General features: G+C 37.4%; 1 protein-coding gene across 1 annotated transcript; it reads right to left on the bottom strand.

Annotated features, from left to right (window-relative positions):
- Window positions 1-13,910: 13,910 nt before the first annotated feature.
- On the bottom strand, window positions 13,911-15,473 carry LOC145116929 (uncharacterized). Its single transcript, XM_079053227.1, has one exon. The coding sequence runs from the start codon at window positions 15,471-15,473 to the stop codon at window positions 13,911-13,913; it is 1,563 nt and encodes a 520-aa protein (XP_078909353.1).
- Between the last annotated feature and the right edge of the window lie 1,774 nt (window positions 15,474-17,247).

Raw genomic sequence — 17,247 nt, 5'->3', positions numbered from 1 at the left:
CAAGGCTTTTTGGGTCCTTGGAAATTAGATTTCAATTTCGAATGAAATGAAGAACTTTTAACCCAATCACAAACTTTGGTTTTGAGACTATTAATTAAGTTCACTTCATCATCTAAAGGAACTGAAACATAAGTGTTTGATAGTTTCGAATGTTCACTGACTTTTCCCTTCGTATCTTGAGTTTGTGATTGAACAGTCTTCGCTTTTGTGATAGGTCTCCATGTTTTGACTGAGATATTCGAATCCTTAGATGATGAGCTGCCATTCGAAGAAGTATTGACATACTTTTCGTATGCTTCATGAATTTGCTCTTTTGAATATTTATTTGACTGATACATTTTTCCTCTTCCGTCAAGCCAATGATCAATGTTCTTCCTTGAAGTCATTCCTTTTTCCCGTGACGTCCTCATAGTTTCTTTCTTTGTATAATTAGGAAAATTTGGCTTTTGAGGTACAAAATCAACTTTGGGTTTGGTAACATAAGAGTAAGCATAGGATGTATCAATTTTTGATTTAAAATGTTGACGTTGAAAAACTTTTTGATTTGAATTGGATCTTTCTGAAAAATCTCTTGTTTTGTTAGTTTCAGAAACTTTCGAAAACTTTGTTTGCTTATATACTTCAGACCTTGTTTGATTTGATTGAGATGATTGTTGAGTTTTTGAAAAAGAATCATTTTTAACTTTGAAAACCTTTTTGATGGATTGTGATTCAGACATCTTTTGAGACTCAATATTTTGCCAAAATATTTTCTTTCGTGCTTGTCTTTTTGAAATGTTGTTTTCCTTCGAAAATTTGTCAATTTGATCTTTAAATTCCTTAGAGTTTAATTTGACAGCTTTTTCATTTTCCTTTTCAACACGAATTACTTTCTCTTTTTCAACTTTTGATTTTTCAACCCATTGTTTTTGTGGTTTTTGTCGTTGAAAAATATATGAATTCTTTGTTAAGTTGTTTTCAACTGTGTTTTGATTTGCGAAAAAACCTTCCTCAGTTGTTTTTGAATTATCCTCCTCAACCATGTTCTTGAACTCTGGTTTGATATTCTCAACATTTCCGGTAGTTACGAAAACTTGATTTGGAAAAATGACATCATCTGTGCATTTGAAATTTGGAAAAACCACCGTGTTTGTTTCAAGATAATGTTCACCTTTTTCATTCATCACTTTTTCGAACTTTTGTGTATCACCATACACTTGGTCAACAACTATTCGTGGAATTACTTCTTTCTTTGAAGATTTCTTTTCTTTCGAAACTTTCTCTACATCTTCATCATCACTATCATCAGTTTGGTAATCTTTGAGATCCATGAAGTTCATTTCACTAACTTTCGAAGTTGTGGGAGTATCAGTTTCTTTCTCAACTATCAAATCCTTAACTTTTTCTTTCCCTTTAGAATTCGAAGCAACATTAACAATAGACAATTGAGAACAATCAACATCTTCAAGCTCACTAATTTCACTAATATTGTCAGAATTATCTTCAATATCAGCAAAATTAGATTGAGAATCAGATGATGAATTCTCAGTCTTTTTCAAAATGTGAATTTGTTCAGATTTAGTCAAAGTATCATTTACAATGTTAACTAAATCATTCGAATCAAGACATTCATTAACTTTGACAATTCCATATCTATACTTGTCATTCGGAACTTTGTCAAAATCAGCTATTTCTTTTTCACAGTCATACGAAATGTTATCTACCTTAGCTCTTTCATAAGCTAAAAATGGCAGCAATTTTCTATGTTGTTCTTTACTGATTTCGCATGAATGATGAAGTTCAGTTATTTTCCCGTATAATCTTTTAGCAGCATTACAGTAAATGTTTCTTTGTGCTAACAACAGTTTATTATCACTAGATAAATTGTCCCTATCAACCATGATATTCGTTATTTGAAGTTCTAGACAATCTATCTTAGTGATTTTCGAATCTAATTTCTTCTGTGTCTCTAGCAATTGCATTGACAGCTTCTTAGCCTCATTGCTAGCAGATACCACAATCGAATCAAAATAAGTAACAGTTTCATCAAAAGATACTAATTCAGAATTATAAGCATGTACTGGAATATTAAAAGATTCAAGAATGTTTCGTACCTTTGTGGTCATTGGTGATTTGTCAGCAGCTTTTGATACGAAGCATCTTCCATGCACTTCGTATGTTTCCTCCTCTGATTCTTCCTCCATTTTTGCAAACATAGCTCCATGGGTTGGATTTCGCATTTCCTCATCATCTGATCCAGATGACCAGATTTGATAAGTACCATCTTCATCCTCATTCGCACCCTTTGCAACCAGAGACAAATTCTTGGCTTTCGCACGAACCTCCTCCAACTTTTCAGCATAGTACGCCTCATCCTTGACCTTATTCTTTCTCTCATCCTTCTTTCAAAGCATACAGTCATTAGCAAGGTGATTAGCACCATTGCAATAATGACAATCAATCCCAGCATCTCCCATTAGCTTCTTCTCAGACTTTCCCTCAACAGGCTTCAAATCTTTCATCTCATCTTTCTTTTTCTCTTCCCCAGCACTTTTACTCAGAAAGTTCCCTTTTGTCTCAGACGACTTTGTCTTCGGATTGAAAGGCTTTTTGAAGAACTTTTTCACACGATTGTTTGAATAAAAGGCAACTGCCTCATCATCTGAGTTCATGATGAACCCTTCATCTTCATCCGAAACATCTTTCTCAGCATCTTTTTCAGAGATCTTCGAAACCAAAGCTAGTGGACCTCCCAACATAGCCTTCGATTCTTCAGCTATTTCGTTCACTTCGCTTTCATGAGTCTTAAGTTGGTTGTACAAGTCATTCAATGTTGACGTATCAAAGCTCTGTTGATTCTTCACCATCATGCTCACACTACGCCATTCCTTTCGAAGTCCCATAACAAATATCAGATTGAATTCCATGGCTGATCTAGTGATACCATATCGATTGCATCGATATATCAATTCATTAAGACGATCGTAATAAACTTCAATTGTTTCACCATCTTTCTGTCTGAAGTCCTTCAGCTCCACTAAACATTGCTTCACAGAATTAACTTTCGTCTTCTCACTTCCCTGAAATTTTTCCTTGAGATTGTTCCAGATTTCCTTTGCAGTTGTACAACTCCTCACGTAGTTGTAAACAACTGGAGGCAAAGCTCCTCTTAGCTCTCTTACACACCTTTTCTCCAGCTTTTTCAGACGATCAGATTGATTTTCAACTTCAGAGTTTCCAGAGGAAGAACCAATTGGTTGAACATTCGATGGTGGATTGAGATTGCCAGAAATGCAATTCCACAGTTCTTCATTCAATCCATTGAGATAATCCTGCATACGATCAGCCCACTGATGGGCTGATCGTAATACTCAGGGATGAGCATAGGAATTTTGGTGGATGATCCTAGAAGATGAGAAAATGAAGTCATGGAATTCAGATTGAATGACGACATTGTTGTACGGAATAGATCCTTGAGAATTTTTGAAGAAACTTTGAGAATTTGACAACAAACTGTATGATTCAAATCACAATCACTCTTAGAACACTTGATTCAATGAATTAAGTGCAGAATCGAATCACATACTTAGATCTAAACAATTTTTTCACTTTCAAAAAGTGCGGAAACTTTTGAATCAAAAAGTTAACTCAAAAACCTTTTGAACAAAGTGAAAATCAGATCAGAGATATGATTCCTGCTCTGATACCAATTGATGAGACAATGAATCAAGTATTGAACGAATTAGAGAGTAAATTTAAAGTAGAATTGAAAGATTTAAACACCGATGTAAATATGATCTGTTTGGTTCTATTACGCTTTTGCAAATTTTACAGAGTACAATGAATATTTTGTAAAGACTTCGTTACTAAGACACTAGTAACCACTCCTATTTATAGAAGAGAAAAGCGTACAAAAAATATACTAAGGACTAAACATGAAGTTTCGAATATTATGCCCTAGTAAAATACATTATAAAAATGTTCGAAGACCCTAAATACAAACTTCGACTATTACAACATTTCGACCCTAACACACTCCATATCATTTTTTTTAATTTTTTTGTTCAAAAATACAATAATAACATAGATGTTTTTTAACTAGTTTTTCATTCAATAAAAAACATTACATTAATTAAAAAAACTACATTACTTAAAAAAACTAGAATAAAAAAAACAAACGTAAAAAAAATAAAAATAATAACTAATATTCGTTCATGTTTTGTTTGTACAAATGTTCCGCAACATCTTCTCGAAGACTGAAACACATTTCACTGTTATAAATGTCAACAACCCGTGCTAAAAATTCATTTGTTTCAGGTACAAACTCTTCAATCAGGATAACTACGTCGTTCACATCATACGTACAAATCGCTCTGCCATCATTTCCAATAAATATATTATGCATTATCATACATGCATTTATCATTCGTTTAATTTTATCCATATCTCATAGTCGTGTAGCGTATTTCACTACATCTCATGTCTACTTGAGGACTCCAAATGCTCTCTCGATATCCTTTCTAGCTGATTCCTACTTTTTTGTAAACAACTTTTTCTTTTCAGTTTGAGGTACCGAGTATGCCTTTATAAATGTAGAATAATCAGGGTATATTCCATCACAAAGGTAGTAACCATATTTGTATGAATGCATGTTCACCATGAACGACATATCATGTGCTTTCCGGTCCAAATATCGTTGAAAATATGGGACTGGCCAAGAACATTAATATTTTTGTTAGACCCCACAACTCTAAAGAACGAATGTCATATCCACAAATCCTGAGAAGCAACAGCTTCTATTATTATACTTGGCTCACCTATATCACCTCAAGTAAATTGATTGTGCCACATATTTGGAAATTTTTCCCATGCCACATACGTACAGTCAAGGCTACCAATCATTCCCGGAAATCCATGTCTCTCTTCATGAGCCAAATATAATATCTCAATATCACGTGCAATATGTTTACGTACATATTTTTTACGATAAACCTCATACACACATGAGCAAAACCAATCTACACCATCAATTATGATCCTCTCAGATACTTTTAAGTACTTGTTGGATGCATCAAAGGCTATGTTGTATCTCAAATATCTAAGCGCAACCACATGTTTTTGTTTAAGATAATCATAGCGGGCCTCTAAAGAATTACTAATTCGTAAAAATATAGTCTTATTAAGATGGAAATGGCTTTCGAACGACTCATCACTATAAAGACAATTGTCGACAACGTAATCACATACCAATAAGTCATGTGCGGTTTGGCGATCTTGATTGATAACCGCTCTTGTATGTGTAATATCTATACGTTCTTCATCGTGTATGTGTTGCACAACATTGAAGAATGTCGAGATAAATTATCCTTCGTCATCTGAATCAAAATTCTTAAAGAAATCTATAAATATGTTTTTTAAGAGAGTATAAAAGAGATGAATGATTTGGCTGTAAAGGTTTATGTAAATGTTGTGTTTATATAGGTAAGGTTTATATATATATATATATATATATATATATATATATATATATATATATAGAGAGAGAGAGAGAGAGAGAGATAGGTTCAGGTGTTTAAAGTAATTATTGTGTTATTGTATTCATAAATGTGGGCCAATCAAAATTAAATAAAAATTTAAATAATTAAATAAATAAACAAGGGTATTTTAGTAATTTGATAAATAGCTTCCACAAATAGTCCCTATAATCATGCTACCATTAACTTTTAACCTAATTTCTTTTCTTATATACAGCCGTCGATGTCTTTCAAAAAAAGAATGACCTGAAACAAAAAGTTAGGCAGCCGTCAACACTCGATGAAATCACAGAAATATATTGGGAGCTCACAGAATGGGATGCGATCATTGGAGTCTCGTGTACATGGGCTAGAGTCAACACTCGATGAAATTTCATTCGATTTGGCAAAGATTACCGGAAGAAGCTCAAATCCTGAACCTACCCTCTGTTGTAGGTTACCAGGCGCAGATCATTGGAGTCTCGTGTACATGGGCTAGATGCCTAGATTAAATCCACCAATCCTTCTTCATCGTTAATTTCAATCCCGCCGACACAGAGGGGCGGGATGGTCATAGGAGTTCCTGCACACTGGTGGAAGCGACGGTGGTGGAAAGATCTATGGAGGCGGTGGTGGTAATGGCGATTATAATGGAAGTGATGGTACAGATGTGTATTATCAGAATATGATCGAAGCAAACCCTGGCAATTCATTGATTCTCAGCAATTACACGAAATACCTAACATAGGTAATTTACAATATTCATCATTCACGAATTTCAATTTCTTCTTTTACCAAATCAAGTTTCATTTGGCTTCCGATCTATTGGCCAATTTTGATCTGATTGATTCATTCAAACATGTGCGAGGTGATTTCTCGAGGGCTGAGGAGTATTGCAGCCGAGCAATCCTGGCAAACCCTAGCGATGGAAATGCTTTATCAATATATGCTAATTTGATTTGGGAGACACAAAAGGATGCATCTCGTGCACAGAGTTACTTCGATCAAGCAGTCAAAGCATCCATGAGATCGTTGCTAAAGTAAACATCTTTCATCAATTTCTTTCATATGAAGTGCTACATAATATAAGTTATACCAATTGAAACTTTTTAAAAAACTTTTTTGTGTATCTGTAATGGACAGATTGATCCAGGTGAAAGATTGGATCCTGAAGTGGATGACATTCTTGTTGGTATTGCTGATGATTTTGTTGAATAAGTGAGTTTCATCTTCCTAAAATTCAACATTGTATCAGTATTAATTAGAAGTGGAGAGATATAAAATGGAGAAATTAGGTTAAAATTCAATACCATGATTATAGGGATAAGCTATTTATTTAATCCTGAACTTGCAATTGGTAATTTCCTAAAAAACCATAATGAAATTTTGCATCTCTTCCATTTTTTTAAGGTCATCTATTTTTACTGGTATCAAGTAAGACTACTTGGAATTTTTACTGGTATCAACTGGTAAATGAGAGAAGCAAAAGCAGGGACTGCAAGTTTTTGTATATTAGATAAGGAGCATAAATGTGTTCTCACAGAATGGTATTCTTGTAGAACGTAATTCTCGTCTGGTATTAGTCTCACAAAATGTCATTCTCCTAAGAATGGTTGGAATCAATCGATTATGGACCATTGAAGAAGATCAATGACATTTGTTCACAAATTGTATGGAATCACGAATTCCAATTCTGTTGGAATGGAATCATGAATTCTAATTCTGTTGGAATGGAGTATGGATTTTTTCTCACTGATTTATGCATGTTCTACAATTCTTGGTTATTGCTTTTGGTGCAATTCACAAGTCCACATATTTTTCCAAAGTGTAACATCCCGAAATTCAGGTATATTCCTTTGACCCTTTTCTTTCCCCAAGTTGTCAAAATTAGCCCTTAAAAGAAAAGTTTGGCTTTTGAGTACGTTGGGCGTAAGGAGGAGTACGCTGCGCGTACTCATGAGAGTGTTCTTGACGCGGAGTCTACCCAGTACGCTGGGTGTACCATAGTGTACGTCGGGCGTACTAGGTTCAGATTAAAACCCTAATTGTGGGGGTGAGCCCTATATAAGGAACATTATGGCCTCCTTGTTGGCCACCATTTCCAGAGACTTGTCCACCAAAAACCCTAATCCTTGTTCTTATAGCTAGAGAGTGCCTTTGAGAGCTTGTTGGTGTGTTCTTGAACATTAGAAGTGGAAAGGAAGCTTTGGAGAAGAAGGAGTGAGAGCTCAAGCACTTGGATCTGAGCTTAGCAGTGTGGGAAGCTTCACTTGGAGGTATAAAGCTTCAAGCTTTCCTACACTTTTCTTTTGTATTTGTATGGGGTGTTTTAGGGTTTTTGTCCCCAAAGTTGATGACATTATGAGTTAATGAGCCCCAAGAATCTGAGATATGTCCCTTGTTAGTGTATTTCATGTTATAGAGTCATAAAAATCCAATCTTGGACGTTAGAAGTGAGCCATGCATGAGATATGAGCTCTTTAGTGAAGGAAATGATGTGTTTTGGGTGTTGATGACCATTACAGCTATGCAAAGGCGTAAAGTCTTCGACTTTATGGATTAGGAGGCTGTAGGAGGTCCAGATCTGTATTTTGAGCCAAAGTCTTAACTGATTAAGACCTTAAGTGAGGAAATAGTGAAACTGGGACTTACGCTGGGCGTAATCCCAGTACGCGCAATGTAGGGGGTCGAGCTCCCCGATTATGTGAAGCCTTCGAGTACGCCCAACGTACAGAGCTGGTACGCGTCGCGTACTCCGGAGGGCTGACTTTCGTTGACTTTTAGGGTTTAGTCAACATGTGGACTTTTGGACCATTAGAGGGGTAAAATGGTCTTTTAGTCTTCTGAGAGAACATAGGAAGGGATTTGTCTAGCCTTGGGAACCATTATTGATTTAAGATAATTACTTTATGTGATTAGGCGGGGGCTAGGTCATTGTTTCGAGTGCGGGGATATCGAGCACGTGAGTTACTAGACATCATACGAGGTGAGTCTTCTCACCATACCTTACCTAGAGTGGTAATTATGTGTGACCGGAAGGTCTTATGTGTTATGACGAGTATGTGATATATGTTTCTATGTGATATGTATATGTTATGTATGTTATAAGTAGCATGGTATGGACCGGAAGATCAGTATGGTATGGACCGGAAGGTCAACAATGTATGGACCGGAAGGTCAATATGGTATGGACCGGAAGGTCGACAGAGTAGGACCGGAAGGTCTACTCAAAGGGTGGGACCGGAAGGCCCCTGAGACACATTGACCGGAAGGTCTCGTAGAGCTATAGCCTCGAGTGGCTAGTTGTATGTATGTGGTATTTTGGGGAACTCACTAAGCATTTATGCTTACCGTGTTATGTGATATGTGTTTCAGGTACCAACGAGGATCGCGGGAAGGCGCCGACATGATTTGTACACACTGGCAGAGGATTATGTTTTGAGATTCTGGGATATGTTTTATTGTGATGACATTGATACATGAGATTTTTGAGAATATTATATGAGTTTTGTTATGTTTGAAAAATGAAAAATTGTTTTAAAATTTACGTTGTTACACAAAGGAATTTAGTTTTTTATTTTTCATTTGCTAATGCATTATTGGAATCTAAATTACACTTTGGTTTTGTTTTCACAGAAGTTGATGCTTGAAGAACGGACCACAAAATTGAAAGTGATTCTAAGCAACATTATTCTAGTTTTATTCTTGAATAAATGTAATTCTTAACAATTGTTACCCGTATTCTATAAGAAATTATGTATTTATTGTTTTTATTATTCAATTGATTGTTCAAGAATTTGTTATTCTACAAGAAGTTTTTAAAGTCATGATCAAGAAATAGGTTCAAGAATATTTTTTTTTATTTATGTTTCAAGAATATTTTTATTTTTCAATATACTCATATACATATTCTGTCAGAATATCCGAATTAAAAGAATTATAATTCGTAAAATCGGATTTTGAAAATTAATAGAATCTGTGATCCTTTAAAATATGCAATTTTCCTTTATTAAATCTATATTAATTGACTAAAATACCCTTGTAATTAAATTAGATGATATTTTTCAATTATATTTAATTCAATAATATATATTAATCAATTTCTTAAAATAAGTAAAATTGATTGGCCCATATTTATGCATATAATAACATAATAATTACTTTGAATAGAATAACCTAAGCATATATATATATATATATATATATATATATATATATATATATATATATATATATATATATTTGCACCGTTCAACAGCTAATCAAAGGGTCAAAGGGAGGAATTGCCCTAATTGGTCATTCTTACTCGTCAAATGCATCGCAAAAAATGACCACGCCCCACGAAGGTTCGGGGTGGTGTTCACGAACAACGATCGTGGCCACATGGGCCACGACCCCTCTCATTGCATGTATTACGGATGACTTAATATGTCCATTGCCCATATATATATATTGGAAACAATGAAAAAGTTGTGAAGAAAATCCACGTCAATTATATATATATATATATATATATATATATATATATATATATATATATATATATATATGGGGTTTTTCAGTCGAAGGACAAAACATTTGAGTTATATTCCTTAAAAATATATTTGTTTTTTATTTTTCTTATAAACTTTAGTGATTTTTTTGCAATAAAAAGATATATAATTGATTTTATTCATTCCATAATTTAACTCAATTCAATAGCATTATACTAAAACAAAATTAAGAGAAAAATGAAATTGAATTTGTTTTATTTAAAACTATGTCATTTAAAAGATTTTATACCTACGCTTAGGTACATAACATCCACATATATTCACTTTTCCATATATATATATATATATATATATATATATATATATATATAATACTTTTTAAATTTGGAAGTTCAAAGAAACAAAAGCAAACTTAAGTCCAAATGGTCGAGAGGCAATCAAATTGGAAGCCTAAATAATCGAAATCATTAGACGTTTTGGTAATAATTCTCCCAACAACAATCCACCTAATGCTCTTTAGGTTAGTGTTGTAATATATATTTTTTGGACATTTATGAATTTATGTTATGTGTGTGTTTTGAAATTTGTTAATACTTGTATTGTTAATGAATACTTTTTACATTATGTTTATTATCCTTGTGTATGAATTTGAAACATAATTTGGTCATTTGTATATATTTTTTCCTGTATTTTGGACAATAATAATCTAGATTTTTTGTGTTTTTATTTTTATTTATAAAGCTGCATATTTCCTTGGAAATGCTTATGAATAATTTGATATCAAAATTACCATGAAAAGCATTCATAAAATAGTTGTTCTTCCAAAATGCCTAAAAATATGTTTCCTTGGAAATCAATTTTACCTATAAAACCCTCAAAATAAAAACAAGCTGGTATGTGACGTATTTCATCTGAAACAAATTTCCTTTAAAATCCATTGAAATACAGGGAAAATGGTGTGTGGGAAAAGGTTCGAAACTTCCGACAACATAGTTCTTGATATAACCTGATTTGAGATGGTTAGTCTCCCAAGAAGCAAGAGTAAGAAGCACGTATTGGAGCAATTTTCTGATTCCTTTTTTAATAACAAATTACAATCCTATAAATACTAATGCAACAATACTTCAATCCTAATTCTACTGAATATGGAAACGTGCAAGTTATTCCAGGGAACATGGGTAGTTCCTTGTATCATGGAGAAATACATGCAGACTAAAAAGGGAAATGGCGCTAGTGGTCACTGATTGACCAGTTCTTCAGTCTTGGAATCGACTGGGTCTTCTGGTAATTCTCTTGGGTCGATTGTTTCCTTGGGCTGCTGTTGGTTGGACTTCTTGATTGGGCTGGATCGCATCAATACTCCCTTCCTCGAAATCGGACTTGTCCTCAAGTCCGGTAATGAAATCTGGAAACCGTAGTTTGAATTCTCTTGAATCTTCCCAGGTTGCTTCAGATGGATCTTGGTGTTTCCATTGGATGAGTATTTGGTTGGTTTGTGGGTCTATTTGGCGGTGTTGGAGGACCCGCTCTGGAACTGGAATGTCATTTGTTAAATCGGATAGCCATTCACTGGGAAATTATGTCGCTGTTGTTTGATCATGGCTCTGTTTTAGGAGAGATACGTGGAAGACGGGGTGAACTCGTGACATGGGTGGGAGTTCTAGTCGGTAGGCGACTGGCCCGATTCGTTCCAGGATTTTGTAAGGGCCGAAGAACCTTTTAGAGAGCTTTTGACTTTCTCTTGCTGCTACTGAATGTTGTCGGTAATTATGGAGGCGGAGATAAACCAGATCACCCACTTGAAATTGTTTGTCCATCCGTTTCTTGTTGGCCTGTTTATTCATCCGGTTCTGGGCTTGTGAAAGGGCTGTTTTGAGAAGTTCGATGAGACGTTGATGTTCCAGGAGAGAGGCATCAATGGAAGCTGTAGTGTTGGAGCTCGGAGTATAGTCGTGAATAGTAGTTGCTTCACGTCCGTACATGGCGTTGAATGGAGTCATGTGGGTAGATGAATGGAAGCTAGTGTTGTACCAAAATTCTGCTAAGTATAAGTAACGCTGCCAGGAGCGGGGTTCATCATGAACGAAAGCTCGAAGGTATGACTCGAGGCAACGGTTGACGACCTCTGATTGGCCACCCGTTTGAGGGTGGTAGGCACTTGAATGTCGGAGCTTTGTGCCTAATTGTTTGAACATTTGGGTCCAGAAATGGCTTAAGAACACTGGGTCTCTATCTGATGTAATAGAGTTGGGTAGCCCGTGGAGGCGATAGATATCTCGTAGGAAGATTGTGGCTAAGGAGTGAGCCGTGAAGTGGTTGGGGAGGGCTAGGAAATGGGCGAATTTTGTGAGTCGGTCAACAATGACCCATATGGTCGTTTTGCCATTGGAGGGAGGAAGATGGGTAATGAAGTCCATTGTAAGATCGGTCCAAGGTTTATTTGATATGGGGAGGGGTTGGAGGAGACCGTAAGGTTTGTGGGTGGGGTATTTGGTGGTTTGACACGTGAAACATTGGTTGATGAATGTTGTAACTTCTTGTTTGAGTTGTGGCCAATAAAAAGAAGATGATATGCGACGAAGAGTAGCTTGTATTCCAGCATGGCCTCCTAGTGTGGAGTTGTGAAATTCCTGCAAAAGTAAAGAACGTACATGTGGAATGTTAGGAATAAGGAGGCGGTTATGGACATATACCAAGCCGTTGTGAAGTGTATGATTTGGAAGTGAAGATGAATCGTGCTCCAATTTTGCAATCAAACTCTTGCCCTCGGGGTGGTTCGTGTAATAGTAACGCAGGTCATTCAACCAAGTGGTTGTGGGTCCGGTGATAGCCATGAGTTGTGGTGTGTCGGTGCGACTAAGGGCATCGGCTACCTTGTTTTCTTTACCAGGCTTGTAGTGTAGTTCGAAATCGTATCCCAACAATTTCGTGAGCCATTTGTGTTGTTCGGGTGTTTGGATTGTTTGTGTGAGGAGGTGTTTGAGGCTATGGTGGTCGGTGTAGACACAAAATTTGCGACCTAAGAGATATTGTCGCCACTTTTTTATTGCTTCAGTGATGGCGTATAATTCTCTAATATACGTGGAGTTTGCCTGCATGCTATCACATAATTTCTTGCTAAAAATGCGATAGGCTGATCATGTTGGGATAGAACAGCACCGATTGCAACTCCAGAGGCATCCGTGGTGATGTCGAAGGGTTTTGAGAAGTTAGGAAGTTCTAGGGTAAGTAGTTGGGTCATTGCTGTTTTGAGGGAAGCGAAGGCAGTGGTGGCGTTTTCATTCCAGGAAAAGGTGGGCTTTTTGACGAGGTCCGTTAATGGGGCTGCGAGTTGGGCGTAGGCTTTGACAAACCGTCGGTAATAGCCTGCAAGGCCGAGAAAGGCATGCAAGGTAGTGAAGGAGGTGGGTGTGGGCCAGGCTTGTATCGCTGTTAGTTTCTCTGGGTCAGCATCGACACCTTTGGCGGATATAATGTGCCCTAGGAACGGAATAGATGGAGCAGCGAATTGACACTTTGAGGCCTTGGCATGATAATCGTTGTCTAGGAGTGTCTGAAAAACGAACTGCAAGTGTTCATAATGGTTGTGGATGGTGGAGCTGTAGACAAGGATGTCATCGAAAAAAACTAGAACGAATTTGCGCAGCACTGATCGGAAGAGATCGTTCATGGAAGCTTGGAATGTCGAATGGGCGTTAGTAAGGCCAAATGGCATTACTTTGAATTCCTAATGTCCATCTATTGTACGGAACGCTGTTTTATGAATATCGGTTGGTGAAACCCGGATTTGGTGGTAGCCGGCACGAAGATCAATCTTAGAGAAAACGGTGGCACCATGGAGTTCATCAAGTAGCTCGTCAACAGTGGGTATAGGGAAACAGTCGCGAACTGTAGCTGCATTGAGGGCCCTGTAATCGACGCAAAACTACCAAGTGTCATCCTTCTTTTGGACGAGAATTACCGGGGAAGAGTATGAGCTATGGCTTGGTTGGATCATGCCATTTGTGAGCATTTCGGTTATTAGAGAGGTCATAATCTCCTTTTGATAATGTGGGTAACGGTATGGTTTTACATTGATGGGTTGAGTGTTGGAAAGAAGAGGGATGTGATGATCATGTTGGCGAGATGGTGGTAGACTATGAGGTGTGTCAAATAAGGGTTTGTATTTTGTGAGAAGGGAGTCAATATGGGGGTCTGGATGGGGTTGTTGGCTCTGTGGGTTAGTGGTAGGTGTTTGATGGTGGTAAATCATAGTGTGTAGGGAGGCTACAGAGTTTTTTCTGATCAGTGTATGGATGGAACTGGGTGAAGCTGAAGATGCCAACGGTTCTCCTTTTAGGACACAAGGCGACCCATGAAAAGTAAATGAGATTTGGGGAATGGAAAAATCTTCCAGGATTGGTCCAAGTGAACGAAGACATGCAAGGCCTAAAATAACATCAGCTCCTGCTACAGGTAAATCAAAGAGGGTCACTTGAAAGGTTTTTTTATTAAGCTCAAGTGGTGTGTTGGGAAGGAGGTTGTTACACTCAATAAATTGCCCATTGCCAACCATGACGGTGAATGGGGTGATTGGTGTAGAGGTAGTGTTAAGGAGGGCAGCGATGCGGGGTTGGATGATGTTTTGGGTACTTCCACAATCCACGAGGGTAGTTACCGGTTGGCCATGGATGTAACCAGTGACACGGACGGCTCGAGGTGATTGTAACCCGTAGAATGCAGCATCTGAGAGAGACAGAAATTCAGGGTGTAAGTTGTCGATGTCCGGGGCAATAGTGGGGGTGTGACTGGACAGGTTTGGGTCGGTGGCGATGAGGGAAGTGGCATCGGAGTGTGTATCGGGGGTAGGGGTATCATCGTTATCTACAATCAGAAGGAATTGTGGGGGGTTGCACAGGTGTCCCGGGTGAAATTTTTCCGGGCATCGAAAGCAAAGACCTTCAGCTCTTCTTTTCTGTAATGCATCCGGTGATAGGCGAGTGAATGGGAGGGGATTACGGTGTTTAGGCGGTGGTAGCAGACCTGCGGTAGTGGTTTGAGAGGCAGGAGTGGTGGTGGCTGTTTTGGGAGGGTTTGGTATGGGAGATGGGTGGGGACTGTAGTTGCGTGGAGAGGGTGTGTAACGGGGCCTATTAGGTGTGAGTTTATCCTCAATGAGTTTAGCTAAGCCATAAGTTTGATGGAGTGTGATGGGGTGGTGAAGGGCGATCTCGGATTGGATATCGGATCGCAAGCCAGAGATGAAACAGTTGCGGAGGGCTTCGGGGGAGAGGCCTTTAACACAGTTGCTAATCTTTTCGAATTCTGCTTGATAGGCTGATACGGTGGTGGATTGGCGGAGTTTAAAAAGTGTAGCTTGATGGTTTTCATAGGTAGAGGGTCCGAAACGGGTTTCCAGGGCTCGAGTGAAATCAGTCCAGGTACCAAGAAGATGGTTGTTGGACAGATGCTTGTACCAGCTGAGGGCGTCGCCTGTGAAGTAGAACATGGCTAGAGCAACACGCTGTGTGTGGGGAATGGAATAATATGTGAAGTAGTTATCTGCTTGGAAGAGCCAATCTAACGGGTTGGTTCCGTCAAACAGGGGAAGCGAGATTTTAGGTGGTCGATGGGTGTGCGGTGGTGGTGGGGGTGGTGGTGGGGGTGGTGGTGGGGGTGGCGGTGGTGGTGGGTGTGGTTGGTTTTCTGGTTTGGCGAGGAGTGTGGTGAGTTTGGTAATGGCTTCCGTTTGGAGGGACATGGTGGTGGATTGAGAGGTGATGTGGCTGATGAGGTTGGTGGTTAACTGAATGAGGGTTTGCATGTCGCTGGGAGGTGGTGGGTCGTCGGAAGTGGAGTCTTTCCGGGGAGGCATAGGAACGTCGATGAAAGCACCAAATGATATAACCTGATTTGAGATGGTTAGTCTCCCAAGAAGCAAGAGTAAGAAGCACGTATTGGAGCAATTTTCTGATTCCTTTTTTAATAACAAATTACAATCCTATAAATACTAATGCAACAATACTTCAATCCTAATTCTACTGAATATGGAAACGTGCAAGTTATTCCAGGGAACATGGGTATTTCCTTGTATCATGGAGAAATACATGCAGACTAAAAAGGGAAATGGCGCTAGTGGTCACTGATTGACCGGTTCTTCATTCTTGGAATCGACTGGGTCTTCTGGTAATTCTCTTGGGTCGATTGTTTCCTTGGGTTGCTGTTGGTTGGACTTCCTGATTGGGCTGGATCGCATCAGTTCTCATCAGAATTGCGTCAGAACGTTTATCGGTAGTCCCTCGTAAAAGTTTTCCAAGAAATTGTTTTTCAACATAACATTTTTCCTTGGAATCCCTGGGAAATGTCTGTTTCCGAAGGATTTCCAACGCCTTTTACCGCCGAATACAAGGCACCTTTTTATAGTATAAGAGGTAAACAACTATGAAGCATGGGTATGTGGAACCTTGTTATACTAAACATTAATGCCGCACGTATTTTGCATAATATATTTATAAATAAATAAGTAGTTTTAACGAAAATGTTATAAGTTAGAAATGTATAATAATATATATTGGGGTAAATTCTAAATTGATTTTGTCTGTTAATCTTTGGATAAATGAAAAGACGAATAAAGTGATCTCTTACAAAAGGTGCACCCTGCCCTATAAGTGTAAAATCTTATCTTCAACCTTTTACAACATGCAATCTTCGTTTTACAACAACTATCAAAATTATTTAACTTTATGAAGTAAATGTATTTGAATATAAATTAATTTCAATAATGAAGCCGAAATATATAAAAGAAAGTAATATAATTTATAGTGAACTGTTTAATAATATTATAAACTTAGTCGACCAATGAATCATTGATACACTTCTATGCTGATAAAAATGTTAACCAAAATCCAAATATGAAGCATGGAGTAACTAATATAAAAAGGAGAAGCGAAAGGGTGGTGGCATGTGAAAAATGGAGGTGCCCATGTAACGTGAGATGGATGGAATCGCTAAGTTACCCCCACCCCCAAAAACACACACATACACCACCAGCCAAACCCCACCATGTGGACATAACCCACACATTAACACACAAATATCTTTTTATATATATATATATATATATATATATATATATATATATATATATATATATATATATATATATATATATATATATATATATATTGAGAAAAGTAAATTAGTTATCTGTATGTTAAATTAACGTGAAACAGACTGAACAGTTAATAAAAACGTTTATGGAGCAATAAAAGTATGTCTGGTAC

This window comes from Lactuca virosa, chromosome 1, assembly GCF_052849685.1.
Source record: "Lactuca virosa cultivar CGN04683 chromosome 1, Lactuca_virosa_CGN04683_v6, whole genome shotgun sequence".
Taxonomy (NCBI): Eukaryota; Viridiplantae; Streptophyta; class Magnoliopsida; order Asterales; family Asteraceae; genus Lactuca; species Lactuca virosa.
The sequence above is the reverse complement of the archived record's forward strand: the minus strand, read 5'-3'. Positions and strand labels throughout refer to the sequence as shown.